The sequence below is a fragment of the Ceratosolen solmsi genome, unplaced genomic scaffold (genome assembly GCF_000503995.2).
Source record: "Ceratosolen solmsi marchali unplaced genomic scaffold, CerSol_1.0 scaffold30, whole genome shotgun sequence".
Classification (NCBI taxonomy): Eukaryota; Metazoa; Arthropoda; class Insecta; order Hymenoptera; family Agaonidae; genus Ceratosolen; species Ceratosolen solmsi.
In genome coordinates, this window is record NW_011948421.1 from 572,588 (window position 1) to 595,087 (window position 22,500).

The 22,500-nt window shown below is 32.4% G+C and overlaps 3 protein-coding genes across 3 annotated transcripts in view; 1 reads left to right on the forward strand and 2 right to left on the reverse strand.

The window, feature by feature from the left end:
• LOC105361239 (bicaudal D-related protein homolog) overlaps nt 1-1,879 on the reverse strand; it is a 55,950-nt gene extending 54,071 nt beyond the window's left edge. The window contains exon 1 of the mRNA XM_011498349.1: nt 1,277-1,879. The gene's annotated coding sequence lies outside the window, so the exon portion shown is untranslated. The remainder of the gene's footprint in view (nt 1-1,276) is intronic.
• A 4,492-nt stretch (nt 1,880-6,371) lies between these two features.
• LOC105361617 (coiled-coil domain-containing protein 63) lies at nt 6,372-12,789 on the forward strand (the record flags this gene model as incomplete). The annotated part of the gene is made up of 6 exons (XM_011498868.1): nt 6,372-6,650; nt 8,312-8,646; nt 9,391-9,614; nt 10,188-10,450; nt 11,419-11,705; nt 12,572-12,789. Coding segments are annotated over 6 exons (1,569 nt in total), but the record flags the coding sequence as incomplete, so codon positions are not given.
• Nucleotides 12,790-13,756: 967 nt separating this feature from the next.
• Nucleotides 13,757-22,500, reverse strand: part of LOC105361241 (coiled-coil domain-containing protein 42A) — a 10,526-nt gene continuing 1,782 nt past the window's right edge. Inside the window, exons 2-5 of the mRNA XM_011498350.1 lie at nt 18,352-18,640; nt 17,364-17,600; nt 16,747-16,911; nt 13,757-14,065 (exon numbers count right to left, since the gene is read on the reverse strand). Of these exons, the coding sequence (XP_011496652.1) occupies nt 13,856-14,065; nt 16,747-16,911; nt 17,364-17,600; nt 18,352-18,640 (901 nt within the window). The 3' untranslated portion in view covers nt 13,757-13,855. The remainder of the gene's footprint in view (nt 14,066-16,746; nt 16,912-17,363; nt 17,601-18,351; nt 18,641-22,500) is intronic.

A 22,500-nucleotide genomic window follows, 5' to 3' on the forward strand; every position in this document is an offset into this window, starting at 1 on the left:
CGGGGGGGGGGGGGGGGGGAGAACACATGTTTCCGGCTCTGTCGAAGCGCGCCCATAGTTTTCGACCGAAAATCCCAATATGCACTTTTGTTTCGTACCACCCAATCCGATAGACGTTCCCCCTTAATTCACACGATTAAATTTTACTTTCCAACTACTTTATGAATTATGCTAGGTAATAAATGCTGAGCTCTACTCTGTCTCTCTCTCTCTCTCTCTCTCTCTCTCTCTCTCTCTCTACTTTTTCATTTTTTTGGCTTTTACTTTAAATAATTCGAAAATATTTTAAATGAGGAATTATGAGATTTTTCACGAACTAGCATCGTGTGCGTTAGACCAATGTAAGCTAATATGTGGATTAGATCACGTGAGAGTTGTACTCGGCGTTAGCACAATTCTTTTGTCGCAACCTTATTAATCGTTAAAGACTTAATTTTTTTTTTTTTTTCTTACACGTGCGACTTAATATTGCGTGCAGTTGCTAGTATCCTACTTTTGCGCTCGGTAGGTATGCTGAAATATTCGTTCCACTCGTATTCTTGCTTTGTTATATTTCCCTAAAATACGATAATTGCGCGTAATATGTCAACAACTGATTGCGATTACTGAGAATTTCTCGGCATCGTTCGTTGCACGTAGCCGAAAATACAGCCACCCTTACCAAGAACCTCTACGCCAATGTACTTGCTACCATGTAATACATTACAGGAATACAAGAAACGTCATTTTCTCGTTCTTGTTAAAATACTAATAATGCGCATTTCATACCTCGGTACCTCGATGCAGTGTACACTACCATTTAAATTTATTATCGCTTGCGTGAAACTACGTAATTCTTTCGCTTGAAAAAGAAAAATATATATATGCGCGCGCGTGTATGTGTGTATTTATATTCATATACACATACGCATTTTGATATATGAATAATAATAATCATATAACCCTCGCGTGCGCGTGACGCTCCGCGAAAGGAAAAACGAGTGTACATAAAGGACGAGCGATTGATTGATCGAAGCGTCAAGAGAGAAGAACATTATATTATCACCGATTTTCCAGTACTTGCGCGTTATGGACTCGGATGTGTACTGTCGGTTTGAAAACACTTGTATCGTGCAAATAACGTTGTGTAAACATCTGGCTGAACGTTCCAACAAAATATGAAAAAATCCCTCTCCCACGGCGTTGATAATCATTGAACGTAAACAGCCTCGAATCTCAAGGTTAGATTCAAAGAAGAATAACGAGAAGGAAAGAAAAAAAAAGAACGATCGTTTACCTGATCACCAAAATTTTGCCACCGACAGGCACGCTACCATTTATCCAAGGTAGGCCATTATCACTATTGACATAAAGGATAAGCCAGACTTTAGGATTTTATGGGCACATCGGGTGCGCAGAGCTCCGCCTCGACAATTTATTATAATCCAATAATCCCTTGATTAAATCCTGAAAGACTCGACAGGCGGTGATGGTGATGGTGATGGTGATGGCGATGTCGGTGGTTGTGTAGCAGAAGTAAATAAACGGAAGGAGGATCGAGCGCTACAAGAGCACTGGACAAATCGAACGAGCTGGACGCGCGCGACAACCGGGGCTGCGGGCCTTCTCGGTAGGGCTTTTACTAGCCGAGGGCCGGCCGTTTGCCGTCATCCCCGGCTGGGAGGCTCGCGCACTTGTTGCACACACGCGTCGGGGGATCAATCACAGGAGCCGATACTCGCCGGCGAAGCGTCGATCGCTCCGGAAGAACTCGCAGAGCAGCGGCAGCTGGCGATGGCGGCAGGTGAGCGCAGCCAGGAGCCGCCTCCACCAGGTGGATGGGCTCGGAATCGTGTCGGCAGCGGCAGCACCGCGAAACAACCGAGAAAGCTCGCGAGCGGACGGCGACTGAGGTGAGCGCAAGCGCCGCCGCCGTTCGCTGATCTTCTCCCTCCTTCTCCTCCTCCTCCTCCTCCTCCTCCTCCTCCTCCTCCTCCAGCGACCCCTCACGCCCCTTCGCCGTTACATCTTGGCAGTCTGCCGCAACGGCGCACGCGCGAGGCGTCGCTGAGTCACGCCCGAGTGGGGGAAGTCCGATGCCTGCGCGCATAACGAGGAAAGCACGTCAACACCGTCAGCAGAGCCGATTCCCAGGTGAAAATGCAGGCGAGCGCGCGCCCATATCTATCGTTAAAAAAGACAAATAATGTACGATTGTACTTGATCTTGTTGTTGATATTGTCGTTACTGTTGTCGTCCCTCTCTCCCTCCCGCCATCCCTTACCCGCCGCCAAACCCCCACCCCGTTCTCTCTCGCCTTCCATCGCCGTGTGACGTAAGAATCGGTATAAAGTTTACCGCTAATGCATCCGGGTTCATGAACGCACCCGAGGCATGCATACCTCGGTTGACAGCCTGATTTATATCCTTTATTTAGTCTATCATTGCCAAGCAATTGGCGTGGCGCGTTAGTTTATTATTTTATCAAAAAGGTCCGATTTTTATTTTACAAGGCACAAAAGCGCCAATTTCAATTCTCAAGCTATAATATTGGATTACCGACCGATCGCCTGCTTGATGTCATTCAACGTACGGAGAAGCTTCTGAACTGCTTAAAACATCGTTAAAAGAGACATAAAGTCTTATAAAATATACGAGTACATTAAAATTTAATTCAATTTTACTTGAGCAGCATTATGCGCTAGACAATTATTGATAATCTTTAAATGAAATTTTCTGAAAATAACACCTAATAAGTATCTGCATCCATGGCAAACAATACGTTAGAATTTACGTAAAATTGAATATTTACATTTCAATATCCTTTGTACGTGTGCAAAAATTTTAGCAAACTGTTTGCCGAATCAATACACATGAAAAATACATTTTTTATTCCTCTTAGGATTTATCCTACGATAGCCGTACACGAACGAATCTACATTTTCTAGGCAAACATAAGAAAGGAAATAAAATGGGAAATAATGATTAATACACGCTAATTGAATTTAATTGAAAATCTATACACTCGCTAGTTTTTTGTGTACGACTATCATACGTGCGATGATGATCAATTTTTAAATGCTCATTTTTAATTTCGTAACCATATTCCTCGTGTTTATAAAAAGTTACTGAGCTGCGTAAGCTCAACTTAAATAATGAGAAAAATATAAGGATAATAAAAAATATAGGAGTCTCTTATACGAATGTTACAGTATTATTTACACGCAAATGTTTGTTTAATATTTTGTATGAATTTCAATTTCGTGTATCACAATATTTATGAAAAACATCGCAGTGCGCTACAAATGATAATCGCGTATCCTCGTGATGGGGCTAATGACCATTCCAAGAAGCCTCCTTATCGACATCACGAATTGTCTCGACCCGCATGAATTCCAATTATTAAAATTTCAATCACTCGCTAAGTACGCTGCAGAGAGTTCATTGCGCGTCCTCGTGTCCTTGTCCTCGAGCCCCCCACCCCTCCCCGGTAGCTACGCGGCAAACACGATCACGCGCATAGCAGCAAAGACGACGAACTTTGTCATATTGGCACCGAGTCTTGCCAATCGTTTCCACGAGATCGTTAATTCCCCATACGAGCCGAATTCGCTTGCCAAATCGGCAGCGATTCGATATCGCGTCCCCCTGAGCATTTTCCTTTTATCGAGTACGCGCGAACTTTAGGACGAGCTCAGCTCCACGATCGTTAAGCAACAACGTGTATGCGAATAATTCGTCGTCCTCGAGTAAATCGTTCAGTCTCTTGTGTATCTCGCGTTGTGCCGTGGATGGAGTTGGCGATAAACATGGACTATCAAGATATATAGTATCGTTTTGCAGTCCGACGTCATTGGCGAGATCCCAAGCCAACACTTTGGTACGTTCGACAGACGAAACATTTCGTCTCGTCTTCCCTTGTCTCTTTCATTACTGACACGCAGAATACAAAATCGTCAGCCGATCAAAATTTAGCAGATGGCACGTCCATAAATGCTTATCTCATCGTCTCTCATCCTTGGGATCTAAATTCATGGCCTTCGTTCAGTCGCAAATTAAAAAACGAAATATAAATACGCTGTATCATTTTTTACTCATCCCCGCCCCCCAAAGACGCTGTATCATTTTTTACTCGTCCCCGCCCCCCGCCCACCCACCCACCCGCCCGACACAACGTTCGTCCATTAGAGTGTAAATGTTCAGGAAGACACTTTCTTCTTTATCAATATTAATATTGCACCGAATTCGATCATTAATGTGGCGTGGTCGTTTCTACTTTGAGATTTTGTGAAATTAATTGCTCGGAGCGCTATTCTCTTTTGCACACTTTCGGTCCACATGCAATGCAGCTAGCTGCATTGAGAAATTTCCAAAATGCAAAGTGCAACGACCAAATGAAATATTAATTTGAAAATTGATTTGTAAATAAATATGCATCGATGGGATGTAATAAAATAGCATTCGTTCAATAAATTGATCGTTAAAAGGAAGCATTTTCTTGACTGAATTTCATTATTATATTAAGCACAATGAATAAGAAGGTAATTCGCAAAAATCCAGGCAACAGAATGAACGAGCTATAGTTGGTCGAAATGGTTGGTCCGGATAAGTCTTGGTAGTAGAGTATCACCGATTAGCCTAAACACCCACCCTCCTATCCGGTCAACATCAACAACAACAACACAACGTACGATTGGAAAGTGCAAGACGTCCGTCGGCGTGGGCCGTGAGCCGATGTCACGTCACACTTTACACTTTACCATCTCGGCTAGCATTCGAACATTTTCGAAAAAGCCAAAGACGTCCGTGTCCATGGCTACGGCGAGCGAGCTTTAGTTAACGAGTTAACGATAAATCCGAAGCCTTAGCAACGCCACTGCCCATGACGAGTCCAATATTCATCCTCCCCGCCTACCGCGCGACTTCGCTCCTCGCATAAACCACCTCGTAGTTCTAAAAACAGCGCGAGAACAAGAGGCGTCGCTCATCGCCGCCATCAAACATCCTCTCTCGGCATTATTATCGGGAGAAAAGGGCGCGTCTTTGTGTGTAGCAAGCATCGGGCGCGCATCAGCTGCTTTCGTTCCTTTTTCCGCCATTGGCGCGCGACGGAAATACGCGAACGGCGCGCGGCGGACGTCGCTCGACCTCTCGTCGTCGCGACAACGAGCAGCTGCTCCCGTCGTACCCTCGAGTGCCACGCGCCCCTTCTCCGCAGCTGTTATTACGGCTACGTCTCACTCGAGCCTCTTCCCGTAAATCGAGATGTGGCCCGGGACCTAGGGAGGCTGGCTCGCGTGCGCGCGCGCTCACTCGGGCTGACGATCGGCACGCGCCGCTTAGCTCGGCGGCGGATGTTTCTCGCGCTCGACAACGCGGGCGCATTTGTTCGTGCCTCGGGTCAATTCGGATTCCCGGCCCAGCTAACCAGGAAGCATGTCGGCTCTCGCGCCCCCGCTCACCATCATCCGCGCATTTCTTTAAAAATCGCGAGCTGTTCTTAATGCGGAGGAGGGAGGAGATACGACGCTGATAGCGGTGAGGTTAAGTTGGCGCGCCTGGCTCCCTTCATCGCACAACGATCCTCCATCCACTCGGACGTTCTCAAAATTAGCGCAAAATTATTGTTATTGTTATTGTTATTGTTACTATTACTATTACTATTACTATAACTATAACTACTACTATTAATATTACTATTATTATTATTATCATAATTGTTGTTGTTATTATTATTATTGTTATTATTGTTATTATTATTATTGTTATTATTGTTATTATTATTATTGTTATTATTGTTATTATTATTATTGTTATTATTGTTATTATTATTATTGTTATTATTGTTATTATTATTATTGTTATTATTGTTATTATTATTATTATTATTATTATTATTATTATTATTATTATTATTATTATTATTATTAGTAACTGTCCAATCGGCAACAGTCAATTGTATGGCGCGACCTCGATAATAAGAATAACGATGTCGAGGACGAAGGCAAAATGAGAAGTACTCTATTTCGTACATGGGCTTATTTCGAAGGAGACGGCTTCCACGGTTTTCCAAATAACTTCATTCGTATTGATAAATCTGCTGATTATTATCAGCGCACTACGACTACCGCTTGCAAATCCATTGCATTACAAATGACAATTATCAATCAATAAAATTGTCGATAGTTTTTTTATTGGCGCGATTGGCCCGAGGTTCCAAGACAAAGGACCAACGTAAGCCAAAAGGCTAGGAGGTAGGGACGAATTTTCGGCGAAAAAGGGCGGATTCGTGCGAGAGGGTTTCGCATCGCTGTTACGAGAGAGCACCCTCGATTAAGGATGGCGATGAGCCAGCAGCAACCGGGTCAGCAAGAGGGAGACGTCGAGGTCGGCTAAAGCGCCAGTATCGCATAATAGAGAACGACCGGGCGGTTTACGTGGAGGACGCGAGGAATCAGCTGCGTAACCAAAACCACATAATCGACAAGCTCGAGACGGAGAAGGCGGAACTCGTGCTTGCCATCAAAGCTGCCAAATCGTCGGGAAACGTACGTAAGGACGAGGTTCTTAGCGCCGAGCTCAAGACCATACTCGACAAGCGCTCTCACTTCATCGAGCAAATTAAAATAGAACGACAGCAGATCGCCGAGATACAAGAGCAGTTCATTAAGGTATGAAAGATGTTACTTTCGCTCGTGCGATCTCGCCGGCCCCTTTCTTCACAGCCGCCGTACATAATGGCTTATACTACCTATCCTACCGTCCCTTCCGCTCTCATATTATCGCGAAAATTCTTTAACCGTGGCACATGATAATCGCGAGCGAACGACGGACCAACTACAATCCCGAAAATAAAAAGTTAAAATAATAAAAAACAAAAAAAACAAAACAAAAATGATACTTAAACGTTTTAATTAAAAATATGAGATCTCGTTATCCTCTATATCCCTACACACTCGCTAGATGATATTGTCAACTATAAATTGCCATCGTTAGGCAATTTTTATGCTCTAGTGTACATTAGTCGGTAATGCGAGCGTTAAGGTCAAGCAAATGCATCCGCATTTAATATACAAAGGAAGTAATTAGAGTATCCAAGAATTTAAATAAACGATACGAGATTTTAATGCTGCTCGCAAAACTATAAGATTGTATTACTAGCACACTCCTTGACTATTTAAATTTCACGGCCGCGAAAGTTTTTCCGAGTATATTTTTAAAAAGATTTCCTCTCTTAGATAAATGTAATTTAAATGCGAATTTAAATAGGAAAATCGTGGTAAATCAACGTACAAGGATCAAATCTTAACTCAAAGTCCTATACTTTCACTGCAGCTGTATTACTACTAACCGACCATCGCGAATTTATTTTTTAATTTTTATTCCCAACAACTTTTTATCCACAAAGTTTCGTTGCAATTATTTTTTCAACTATACACAAAGTTCAAATACTTAATTCGTGTAAGATTGTTTATTTATTAAAAATAAATGCATTCAGAATCATTATTCTTACTTTCATTTATCATTAAATGAACTAAAATTTACAATATACAAATATTAGAATTTAGAAAAACCTTTGGTATTACCGATGAATGTACAAACCTCTCAATTTTCTAATAATTCTGCTTACAGAGAAAATAATCACGGAACATGCAGTCGCGAAGTATTCAAACGTAATGGGGGATGGTAATTGAATAAAAAGAGATATAAAGGCTTTTAAAAGTACTGTAAAAATGTAATGTAAATTACACGTGCAATGTTTTCAGAATTTAATAAATACAAGCTTTTCTCTCGTTCGCTGATAATAATAAAATTGTAGTTCTTTTATTGGAATGTCGATTGAAATTTCTCGCCGATAAATCCTATTTGTAATATAAGAACAATTCATTACCGAATAATGAACAAACACGGGAGATTTGTTGATTTCATGAATCGCCTAACGATTTCAATTATTTCGATCCAATCGCTTGTCCCTATTATACCGTGAATTAAATAAACTGAAAGACATAAAACTAGCGAACGAAAGGCAAATTAATTTTAAGAGTTAAAATATTTTGTGTTTTCAACATTTTTGAAATTATAAGCAAAAAAAGCCAAAATGAAAAACGACATGACAAATCTAATAGACTCGGTAACTTACAATTTCCAAATATTGTCAAAAAAAAAAAAAAAAAACAAAAAAAAAAATAATGAATAAGCGTTTGTGCACCGCGTATTTTCAAACTAATCGAACAAAGTAATCTAACAGGCAGTAGTACATACGAAGCAATAATTTTATAAAATAAAAACTAAAAATTTCAAAAAAGTTATTAAAATGCTTCGACGTTATTAGCTCGGAAAGGAGGTCAGTGGCTTGAAGTTGAAAGTGTTCACGGAACATCAACAAAAAGAGAAGAAAGAGAAGAACGAACGATTGATATCAGTATTGGAGAATCGATTGGAGGTGGCGACAACGCGCTTCAATATCCTCGTGAACGAGAACAGCAAGCTTCGCCAGGACATCGATGACCTCCTCGAGGAGCGTGGACAGTTCAACATCCTCTGGACGCGGCTCAGCAATCAGTTGAACAGCGGCAAGCGAGTCATCAACGACCTAATCGAGCAGGCCACAATCACCTTCAATCAGCGCGACGAGGAGATTAACAAAATCAACGGGCTCAAGGAGCGGTGGGTTTGCTCTTTCTACAATTTGCAAAGCGCATTAATCGCATGACTGCCTTACAACTATTTATTCTCCCTAATTCTCAATAGCTCGATCGATTGTGAAAAAAAAAAATGCATAAGCATACGCCTATTCACAGGCCAATCAGTATCAACGCAAACCTCACGCGTCGTTTTACATTTGTCCAGTTTATAATCGTTTAGAAAACAACAGTGAACAAAAGAGCTTACGATTCATTGCCGAATTACATTCGATCGCGACTGTCTTGTAACTGACATAAGGTATAATAATTTCTTTAATATAGACTCGTTGCCAGAAATACGTTGCCGATCTTTATTTACAATTCAAGACATTGATCATGCGACCTTGCACGTTTGGGCTTTATATATTAAAGTAAATTTATATGTCAATTTATAACATATAGTGGAGGTAAAGTATAGCAGACGTGGAAACTTCATTCCATTTTGTTTCGTCAATATTTCGAATAATAGAATTTCACTCCTCGTGCATTATTAGTATATATATATTTTTTTTTTTTTTTTTTTATTTTTTGTTAATCTAGTTAAATGTCGAATACGACAAGTTTTCAAACATAACTTATTTCTATCTTCGTCCATGTATTTTATATCCACGCATTGAAAAACATAAATTTTTTAGTTAATTTACATTAATATTGTAATTAATATGGAATAGTAGACATTGTTAGGGTCAATTACATTTAATGTCGTGTGTCATCATTAAATTTGCAGAGGACTGAGAGACTTACACCACCATACAATAGAAATGTGCGAAATGCAGCGAACTATTGATAATGAAATGAAATTACAAGAGTTTCTCGGTGTGAAGGGCCAATATCGAAAGATGAACGATCTCGACGATAAGAAAAAAGCAGAAAAGGAATTAAAACGCCAGGAAATGCGCAACAAAATAGGAGTTTACAATGAAATATTAGCACTCGTTAGACAATTTACTGGTACTGTATTAATATTATGTCTATCTGTCTGTTTATATTATTGCTATATATAATAATATAAAGAACAACTATTTTATAATTATATATAATTATATATGTGACGATATGTGTCGAAAATATCAATCGCTCACTTTTTTAATACCAACTTATTGCTATAAAATATAGCTATCGGAATTTTTATTACGTTTAATTGCTGATATTTAACACTATAAAATTAAATTTACCAATTGTTAAAATACTCTGTGAAACTATGAAAATAAGTAATAATAATATGATAGTCTAATTTGAATAAATGAAAATGTTTATTAATGTGAAAAAAAAAATTTACTTTATCATAAAAAGTTTTACCAATCACTTTGCGCTAGGCATTGATACTTTATTCTTAACATTTCACCCTTTTACTATAGTTCAATTGAATTGCAAAGTATGAAAAGAGATTATATTCACATTATAATCCACCTTCTACTACAATATTAAAACAAATGTGACAATGCGACGCATTGGACATTCAACCAAATAACTCATTAAGCACTTTTGAAAATACATAATTTGCAAATTGCTCGATCGTTGCAGGCGAAAAGGTGATAGACAAATTGACGCAACAATTCTTGAAGCAGGAAGAAGAAAATTTCGCCCTCTTCAGCTACGTCAATGAGTTGAATGACGAATTGGAGGGGCTTCAAACTCGCGTTGCGCAATTACGAACTTCGATAGACGAAGCGCGTAAATTAAATGTTCATCGAGGGGAAGAACAAGCTGAAACCTTAAAGACCATTGCTAGTGAGCTGGAAAAGCAAACCAATGAGGCGAATGCAACGGAGAAGAAATTACACGAGGTCTCTTTACTTTCTCGTATTTCCCATCATTCGTATACTACACGCCTCTATAATATACTTTGATAGTATATTATACAATTACGTACATACATATGAAAGGTTAATGGCTTACCATGCCGAATGAATTATACCTATTTCTTTTATATATATATATATATATATAGAAAACATAGTGTTTGACAAGACTTGAGATATTTTACATTTTAGAGGAAAATAATTGCAACATAATATTAAAGTTAAATTTTACCCATAAAGTACTTATTATTTCTATTCCATGTATTATTAAAAAATATTATTTATTTCTACTAAAAAATTATTATGTATAATGATAAAATAAACGTTTAATAAGTAAGATTATCGATTACGTTTTTTTTTTTTTTTTTGTCTATATATTTATTACGCAATTAAATATATATTGCCAATACATATATTATATTTCAATTCTAGTCAAAGGATGGCTATAAATTATTTTTCCAAATTATGCAAATTAATGCACATAATTATGTAATTAATGTAATCATCGATACAAATTACTTAACAATATAGATTATTGTGTATTATGTCAGAATTCCATTTCTAAATCTCACCAACATAATCATAACCGCAAAGTAGAACATGTTATATGATAATATGCCTTGTTAATCATTTTTTCATCAATTTTATTTTTGCGACATTTTATATTTTTATTTATTTCCATACATAGATTTATTATTAAATTTAATAGTTTATTTAATGAAAATTTATTTTAAATAAATTTGAATTAATAGGGCAAAATTCAAGTTTACTGTAATGAAATAATAATCACAAAATAATGTTTGAAAAATTACTAATAAACACGTAAAAAATCATTGTCAATATTCGTAAAGCCCTAAGTACAAATGACAATTCTTGTTGATCATTGCGATAAAGAAACACATTTAGTTAAAAACTCCATTCATTTTACAGAAAATAATCTGTTTTATTTGTAGGCAAACGCGGTAATGGATAGTCTGCTGCGCGGCATCGATATGCTCTTCCACACGACGCACTGCGACAAATCTCCGATTCTCGAGCTCCTTGGTAACAACAGCACCGTCAACGTTGAGAACGTGATGCTGTACCTTGGCATCATCGAAAAACGTATCAACGAAATGCTAAACAAGGTGTTCTGGATTGATCGAATGCGCCGACAGGAACTGCGCATCGACGAGAGTAAGAAGCCGAAGCTTCAGATTCCCGAGATCTCCAATATCGCGCCCACCCAACCTTGTGCTTTGTAAGTACCTCTTACCTCGCTTACAGCTCATCTCGCCCCATCCACTCCATGACCCCCACAACCGACTTCCTGTCGGTTGTTTCGTCGCCAGCTCTCTTCCTTTCTTCCAATCTAATTTACATGTGTATATATATTTTTGTCTCATTTGCTCGTCGTTTCGACCGACAAGTATAGTTTTACGTATGTAAACGCCGTACTCATTGCTTATTATTTACCATTTGCGATTCTTCTGCCATAATACTTAATTATCAATGCTAAACTTGAAAATATATACACCTAATATGAATGCGTTTAGAAATTTTAATAATATTTTTTAAGATCCGAGAAGTTTTATTAAGGCTATCGTACTCTGTGATGAATATATATATATATATATATACACGTATATTATAATATAAAATAATAACAGCTTTGTAATGCTGTTTGTAAAAGAATTTATAGATTTAAGTAATAGAGTGGTCAAAGCTCGCCGATGAATTAACGCGAATCCCTATTTATAGATTTTATTAATGCATCAACGAGTTTTATATTATTTTAGAATTTCATACAATGTAGTGAAAGGAAAATTATTTGAAGGTTTCTAATAATTTTCCATATATTTAATATAAATTAAAGGTAATGTGTAATTAAAATTACTCGTCATGCCTATTTAGATATAATGGAGGTATTATGCGTAAATATTATTATTCACTTATTAGGTGCACTTAATCCAATTCCTAATATAGTTCATAAATTGAATACATTCTAATATTTATCAATAGCCATTAGACTAACGATATAATAGCTACGAATATATAGAAAGAAAGTTTAATATATCAAAGGTATTGTTAAATATTATATACTCAATGTTTGTAATTATTATAAAGATGTATTGAGAAAGAAGAGCTGGAAAACGTATCCGAAGGCTTGGAGATACCCCTCACTCTCAACGAAGTGAAAAACAAATTAGAATTGAGGCTACAACATGACCATTCGAATCTTTTACACAATGTATCCGGTTGCCACTTGCCCGCTTCACGAAAAATCATTCAAAAACGTTATCAATAACTGTACAAATAAAATAGCCTACCTCGTTGTTCTATAACACTCTCAATAATTATTATATTTAATTGAAATTTTTAATAAATGTTTTCAATATAAGTAAAAATTATCGTATAAAATTTTAAACTATCTGTAATAAAAATATAAAAATGTGATGATATAAAGAAAGTGATAGCAAAGTTGTTTATCAATATTATAATCATTGAGAACATCTGAATTATATATTTATTTTTATATTTATTTATTTATTATTAAGTTTATATTATATTTAAATAATTTTCAAATTTATTGTTGTAATATGTATTGTAAAATAATAAATAAACAATAAAACAAGCATTAAAACAGAGTATAATAGTTTATTTAAATATATGTATTATTTTTTATGCCAATTGCTATTTTATGTTTTGATGGTAATCACAAGTAAAAAGGAAACGAAATATTTTTGTGTAATTTAAAGTTAATTTTTATTGTGCAAAAGCATATTACAATGATTTGTGATATTATAATGAGCACCTAACTTACACTCATACATGGAGAAAATAGAACTTACTATATTAATAATTCATTGATGGATTTTGTAGAAATATAGACAGCTAGCTACGAGTATTAACATTGCCAAACTTTGATGTATAAAAATCATAAAGAAATAAACGATTTTTTTTTTCAACCATTGTAATTACTGATTTGCATATTAACGATTACCAAGATATTATACAATTTAGTTATAAATATCACTTGTATTGATTTATATTTAAAAGATAACTAACTCATTCACCATGCAATTACGTAAAAGTGTATAATTTATGCTAATGGCTACACGTATTATACAAAATATGATATAAATAAACAAATTTAGTCCCAGAATTTTGTGTAAAATTTTTAATACCAGTTACATAGTCACGTGCATCGGTATTTGCATTAAAAACAAAAATCCATCTAAAGTGCGATAGAGCGTAATCAAGGTTCGAATGGAGTAAAGGAAAAGTATGAGGCTTGATGGAGGAGGCATTGGACGCGGAGCCAACATCGTCGGGGCAGGTCACTTATTCTTGATGCTGCACGCAGATGCTGTTCTTGGCGATGCCCTTGGTCCCCTCGCACTCGACCATTCACGAGTTCTCCGCCATACACCTCCATTTCACCACGACCTTCTTGTCGCGATCGACCCTACGCTTCGTCTCGTACAAAATCTTCCTCAGCTCGATTATCGTGCGCTTAATGATGAGCATTTGCTGCTCGAGGTCATTCTGCGTTGCATCCGCGGGTATACCCTTACGTTTGCAGACTTGTCGGTAGAGATTCCAAATACAAGCGCGTATCTGTGTAGACACAATAATCGACATTAGTTGCTTTTTAAATTTAAATATTTTTTCGACGCTCCGTGCTTAAATATTTGATAGGCCTTTTGTGCGCGTATGTGTGTGCGTTAAGCCTGATCGATGTATGCGTAATGTCGAGTGACTTCCTGACAAACGATACGATAACAAGTCATCCAAGCTAAAATTTATTTGTTATTTTTTTATTGACAAATATTGCGCTACTATATTTATATATATATATATATATATATATATATATATATATATATATATATATATATAGTACAAAATATATTATAAATGACAAGTAAGATACTACGAATTTTTATTGTAGAATATTGTTGTCGATAGTAGAAAACTACTAGCAAATGGATTAAAAATAATATATATGCTACATAATTATTATTACCCTTTACGTTAATAGCGAATTATCTTTTTAATCCGATATTGGTAATAAATTTTGTGCTGATAATTATCTTTATTACTAACATAATAAATTTTTTTTAATGAATTGCATCATTGATAACGAATAAAATGAATTACGTTCACTTTTCAATTATAAAAATATGCATATCGTAGGCATTGATTATATAGCAATTGACAGAATCGGTAACCTATGTATATACGATCATTTCCGTGGAAAAATGAAACAAAATATATAGCTACATTTCCGAAGTAACGGACACTAAACTTCCTGGTAGTTAATATTATTACAATTATATTTTCTCAGAATCGTTATTAGATCAAATGAACAAGAAACTCCAATATTTCGATATTAATCAGCTTACTTAATAAAATAGTATATTGTTTTGAAATTATGAAATATTAGCTACGAAAATATTATAAATCGAATAAAAGTATATTATATACAAGAAATCATCAAAGCTTAATATTTCACGGTTAATTATATTTTGTCATACTTTTTTTTTTTTTTTTTTTTTTTTTTTTAATTATAGAGGAATTATTTTAAAACTGCTTTAAAGCTCCTAAATAAACGTATTACTATTATCTTAAAACCCTTTAAGTAACATATTTAAGGCATTATTTTACAATTACACTCACGAAAGTGTAACAAAAACAGTAATTCAGGTTTAGCTTTAATTGATAAAAATTTATATCAGATTTCTTTTACATTTAATTGAATTTTACTAATAGAAAATAGCTGATTATATATTTATCTCGAATATATTATTGATAATTGTAGCATTAATGATGTTATTTAGTCAATTTTCATATTTATCGTTTCAATTATCCACAATAAGATTACAATAATTATTGTTGCAAATATTATTTATTTATGATGTATTAGCATAACAACATACATATTACTAATTTTAAAGAATTAAATGTAAAACAAAAATAATTAGAAAAACTAGTGTTAAATATACTTTTAAAATTGTAACGTAAATTAATCTAATAAGAATGTCGATTAAACAATTGTTAAATATATCATATGAATATGTAATATTTATAAAGTTTACGATACTTGTTTAACTATTATACTACAATTATTAAAATTAATCGAAAATATAATTATATTAATAATTAATTAATAAATATAATTATATATATATATATATATATATATATATATATATATATATAAATAAATATAATATATCGAAAAATAATAAACGATACGTCTATAATAATGACGCACGTTTCGTCTAAAATTATTTTTGAATTTTTTAAATAAATTAGAAAATACTTTCGAAATCCCGAATAGATTATGATCAGCAAAATTTACAGATAAAAAAATAATGATATCTAACAAAAAATATAATGATAAAAATATAGAATTGAAGCAATTATTCGTTGGTGTTGGCTCTCTTCGAGCATTGATATTAAACAATTACTGTATTTGTAAATGAGTCAGTCCGATATAATCTGTACGGATTATTAATTCAATTAATTCAACGTTGTAAATACCGTATAAAATGAATTTAGGTAATTAGCTTTCTTATGTATCAAAATAAATAATTGTAACTCAATGAAGAATATGATATTTTATTTAATCAATGTTAATAATTTTTGACAATCGATAATAATCGATAGAATCTTTAGGATTATCTTAAATATTTTTCATTGTAAAGTGAATAAAAAATTAAAATAGATTTTAATAATATTTAAAAATCCACAATAAATTATAAATTGCATACTAAGTTAATTAGTTATACATAAAATCTTAAAAATACGCAAAGTTACACACACCAAGAAATAGTATTCTTGGATAAATAAATTTGTTTTTATAAATATTACATTATTTAAAAGAGCAGACTGCATTTTTGTGAATTTTTAGAAAGTAAACGCAGCGATTAAAATTATTGGAATAAAATCGCGATTAGATATAGTTAAAAAAACAGATAGTGAAGCGTAATAAATTGAATTAACATGGGAAAATGTTCGACATCCCTAGTAAGATTGATTATGAAATACCAATTTCAATAGTTTGGACGTGCTTGATAATGAGAGAAATCAAGGCTCAACGAGAAATAAATAAAGTGCAAAGACGACTGAATAGTACGAAACATATTAAGCTAAGAAGTCAGAAAAAGATTGTTTGTCAAGCGTTAAAAACATCGGTATAACCTGATATTACCTACACGTATTAACTGATAATTAATACATAAAAAAAACATAAATTGGCAAAAACAAGCAAGAATTGAAAAATATAAATGTACCTGCGCCTCTTCGAGTTCTTTGCGCTTTATTAACTGCTTGATGCGTGTCAGCAGCATCTCCCAGTGTAACGCATTTGCCCGGGCACGTCTATGTCTAATTTGAAGAATAGCCAACTGGCTATTGAGGTTCATCATACTTTGTGACTTCTCCTGCATTAATTGTTGCTAGGACGTTCAAATAAAAGCAGACATTCAATCGTTAAAAGGGGCTTTGCTGCAACGCTCATGCAAAAAGCAAACTTTCCTCTAATTTCATTGATTATTTATTAATATTAATTTAATATTTTTTGAAATTATATCCAAATGATTATGAACAAAGCAGTTTTGTTCTCGAGTGCACTTAATAATTAGTAAGAGCATTTTAAACAACGAATTTCCCGTCATGTAGCCAGTAGAGTTGAAACAAGTCGGAAGGGCAATCTACAGACGCTACACCCTATCAGTTATAACGTATGGTCAAATTAAAGCCTTTTTTTTTTTTTTTTTTTTTTTTTAATGAATGTTTTTGTTTAATTCGAGCGCGAGGTCTAAACATTTAATGAATTGTCTTCTATTACATTTTCAAATGTAGAAAAATTCTTAAAAAATTAATATATTATTATTGAAATATTAAATACCAATTGAATGTGGCTGCTTCCCAACGCATGTAATTTTCTGCTTTGATTTTTTTCAATTGTTTCTCTAATATCAATAAGTGTTTCATAACGGTTAAATATTTCAGCGATTGAAGTAAATTCGCTTGTCTTTAGCACAGTCTCCATATATTGTTGGAAAGATTTATATTTTTCCACGTAATTCTGCATTTTGTAACGTATGGTTTCTAAGCTCTCTAAAGTATTCTCCAGCTCTACAATCTGTATAAATAAAATAAGTAAAATATGTATGTATGTATGTAATTCGACTACTTTTAAATAAATACAAAAAAAAAACATATTATAAATAAAAATACATACTTGTGCGTTAATAATATATAATTATATTGAAATGTTAATCTCAAAAGAACATGAAACTAATAGTTGTATATTGAATGACCTTATATATTTTAGCATTCATCATTGAAAAGTTACATTCAAATTAAATCTACATTTTAAAAAGTGGTATATGCCCCTGAAGAATAATCGAAATATTAATTAACCATTTCTTTCGAAAAACTGACAAGTCTATATGATATGTATTATAATTTCGAATTATCGATCTAATTTTTATACGTAATTATAGAGTTCGAAAGCCATTAGTATCGCTATATGAATTAAAACAATTGCGATACCCAAACAAACAATAATTTAAAATTTAGAAATTATTTATCATCTCAAACAAAAACAAAAACAAAAATAAACAAAAAAACAAAAAAAAAAACAAAAAAAAAACAAAAAGTGTGAACATCCTAATATCGTGTAATCTTGTATTACACGCGGAAATCAGATGATTAACGTTAAAAATGAAGTTTTTATTATTCATTGAACTATGTAGAAAATATTGATGTATCAATTCTCCTATCGATCGATTAACAAGGCATGCCTAATTACAGATATCCAATAATCGAATCAATTGTTCGAATATTGAAAATTTTACTTAGCTTCGAGTATTATATTAGCTTGGGCGAACCTCGGTATTCCTAATTTTTTGCAGCTCCTTTTGGTCCTTAATCATGCGTTCAGCCCTTTCGCGCTTTTCGTAATTCTCCTTGATAAATTCATCGTATCTGATAAAAGATCCCCGCAATAGTATCTCATTTTCACGTAGATTCTGCCAGTCTTGATTGATTTCCTCCTTTTGAGACTTGTAATCTTGCTGCTTGGCTATTAATTCCGCGTCCGTCTTACGAAAATCTCGACATACCCGCATCAGCTCGATTATCGGTTCACCTTTAATCACATCACTTTCGAAATTGTGCCTTTAAACGCAAACGATATATGTTATGAAAACAATCGTATCTTGAATTACATACCAGTTACATACCATTTGTCTCAGCAATTAATAGTTAAATAAATTAAAGGAGTGAAAAAACGCACAAGGCTAGAAAACTTTAATAAACTGGATATATTCATCGTATAATATAACTTGTTAACTTTATTAGGATGATTTATCAACTTATAAATTTATGCAATACAGTTTGTAAGAAATTGAAAAATTTAAGATTCTGATTCATATATTAATATTAAAAATTATATGATAATACTACTTGATAATATATATAGAAATGATTTTTTACAATATAAAACTATAATAATAATATCAATTGACTAATAGATATGTGATAAAAAAAAATATATATATATATACATATATTTACGAAGGATTGATTGATTGATTGATTTGATTGATTTGATTAATTCGATAGTTGAAAATAAACTATTAAATTTCAATTAAAATTAAATAACTTGAAGAAAAAATAAATAAACCTCATGTTCTTTTCGTGGAAAAAATATGAATGCTCATTCCTTATTATTATTATTATTATTATTATTATTATTATTATTATTATTATTATTATTATTATTATTATTATTATACGAAGATTACGCATAATTGGTTGAAATTTGAGTAATCGATGATATAAAAAGAAAGGAATAAATGTGAGGAGAATTAATAGTGTCATTTCTATTTTATTCCCATCAGTACTTTCTACTTTACCACAAAAGTTTAATTACCTTTGTGCGGCGTGAGCATTGATCGATGATTCAGAGAATATAAAGAATTTCAGGGCATCCGAAGAAACTAAGTTTATAAATGAAAATAATTTTAACAGAAGAATCGTTTCATCGCTAATAACGTTTAAACGAAAACTTAGAATTGGAAAACATTCATTTTAATTCAAATTTGAGAATTAATCCACAATTATTTCAATTGAACGAGTAAATTTATATAATGTACAATTATCGAATAGTTTATATTTTTACAAATGAACAATTTTATAAATCATATATTTAAATTCGAAAATGGTCAATAAACGGTGCTTAACACATATATTGGATTAATGTTAAACATCCATATTAAATCAATAAAAATTAAACAATAATTGAATTTTCAATATCATACATTGGACACGATCATTTATTGTAAAGTTATTTAACAAAAATGTTGTACCTCAATTAATTATCGATGCTAACGATATAAGCAAATTAAATAGTCTCAATTAATATCATGTTTTATCATTATTAAGGCAAAACTACGCGCAATGCATTCTATTTACATGCTTATATATTAATTTCTACATGCATTCAATCAATCTATATATATACATATACATATATGCAAATGTATGGGTATATACATGGTGTATAAGATAAAAAAAAACGGTTGAAAATTGCCTTGACACTGTGAGTTCTAAGCGTGGCCCATTGAGATGTAAAAATCGTGTTGTAAAGGTTAATTTGGATGGATTGCGTGGTTTTTACATCGGAATATAAGTATGGAACATTGAGATGAATGCGAATGGAAGGTGCAATTGACGGCCAAAGGAGATTGAGAGCAGATTGACAGATAATTCGGAATAATGGAAAGTCTCGCGATTTATAAAGCGTTTACTCGATATTATTTACAGTAAGGAAGTGAAAATACATTTATAACTAATCTTCCTTATATGCTCATTAAGTATGGATGGTTGGTTATCAAATAAACTTATGTACTATAATTTCAATAAAAAATATCCTCTTTTTATATGATGTATTTATAAAAATCTTTGTCGATTTGATGTAAAGAGCTTTAAATTTTCCAATCAACGTTTGTATTGAAGTGAAATGAATAAAAGTATTTTTAATGAATTTGTAAAAACATTGATTCTTTAGAATTTTAACATCATTAACGTACGTATATATAGTAAATATAGTATATCATATATTAAATCATTTTTATAGTATCAGAATGGAGGACCATTTAAAAAAGTTAATAAAACCAAAATATATTAAAAATAGAAAATCGATGATCAAATATGTATGACCAAAAATAACACAATATTATATGATATAATAAAAAAATTACTTACTAATGACAGAAATATTGATAAAATATTAATCGATATAAATAATCTATATATGAGACAATAAGTCTTAACACCTGTTAAATTATTAAAACTATTTATTAAATTTCTTAATTATATGTTTATATCTAATTTCATTAAACATTTCTATCATATCTCATATTCCTAAATAAGCATTTAAAACTTAAATTTTTTTGTTGAATACACTTGGAAAAATACAAGCAACGATATTGTGGATACAATGAACAGAGACCAATTATAACATTTTTATAAAACAAATTTTAATTAGTAATAGTTCAGTGGTTTTATTATAAGCTTATTTTTCAAATGGCCATTAAAAAATATTACCGATGCAAATAAGAAATTGTAAAACCCATGTGGAAGTATAAAATTTATAAATTTATCATGTTAGTCACAGGTAGGCTGGACTTTAAAATTCCTTATTGCTACACAGACTTTATAAAATACAATTTTAAAGTACATTTAAAGACTTTAATGTCATCCTACACAAATATTTATATTAAAAATAGCTCTTTATTTTAAACATTTGAAATTTTAAAATATCAAATTGTAAGACGTATGTGCAATTTATTATACGAAAATTTTTCAAAATTTGAATTAATTTAGTATTAATATTAAAAGTCAATAAATGATGTTTCAATAAATTTCAATTCCGTTATTTACAATTTAAAGTTTATTAAAAATAATGTTATAATTAAATCTTAGCACAATCAACATCAAATTATTATATTGACAGATTGAATAAAAGCTTAGCAAAATATTAATCTGTAATTTGATGTTAATAATCTGGTTTTTTTTAACGATTAATTATTCGTTTGAAGCGTAATTTTTAAATTTTCTTAAAATTTAACTTTACGCGAATGTTATACAATTTTTTACAGGGTTTAATGAATAGCCCAAGTAATATAATATTTTGAGATAAGGCGAATAAAAATATTATAATTAAGACAAAATTTCGGTAAACATGAATTTTTATTTTATAAGTTGTTATAGTTTGTTAAAAAAAAATCTTTATCGTTTTAATTCGTTTGTTAAAGAATATTTCACAATAAAAAAAATTTTAGTTAACGTTCAGAAACAGAGATCATAATCTAAATCTATATATATCAGATATAATATATCTGATAACAAAACTATTATTTAACGGATGATTGATTTTGTATTTGTGCTTATTACGTAAGATTATTATATTATTACGAATCACAATTCAAAATTACAAAAAGCAATCAATGATACCTTGTTTTTCTTCCACTCCATTAATAAAATCCACTTAATTAATTCCAGAAACTGGATTATTTCTTTTGGGCGATACGAAGTCTTTTATGAAAAATTAGTTTAGTGAATAAAGATTAAATTATGATGAAAACACAAAAATCAAGCAATCTTGTTGAATATTAATCTTAAAGGCTGTAAATTATTATTTTTATTAAATTTAATTATTGAAACGTAAAAGCATATAATATACTTTTCTTTTTTTTTTTTTCCATTACACGTAGTAGTTTCCAACGTTGAAATAAAATGATTATACGTTATGAATGGAAAAATATATAAACGTCAATTATAATGGATCGAAAGAGCTTTTGAATTATGTTTGAGAATTATGTAATTTTACATGATATTCAAGATTTTTCACATTCAATATACAGTGCAATAGAATTTATCAAGAATATTCTTGCCAAATGAAATAAGAGGATAATTTTGTTTTTAATAAGATACTTTTCATGGAAATGATATTTAAAGAAATTTTAAATTAC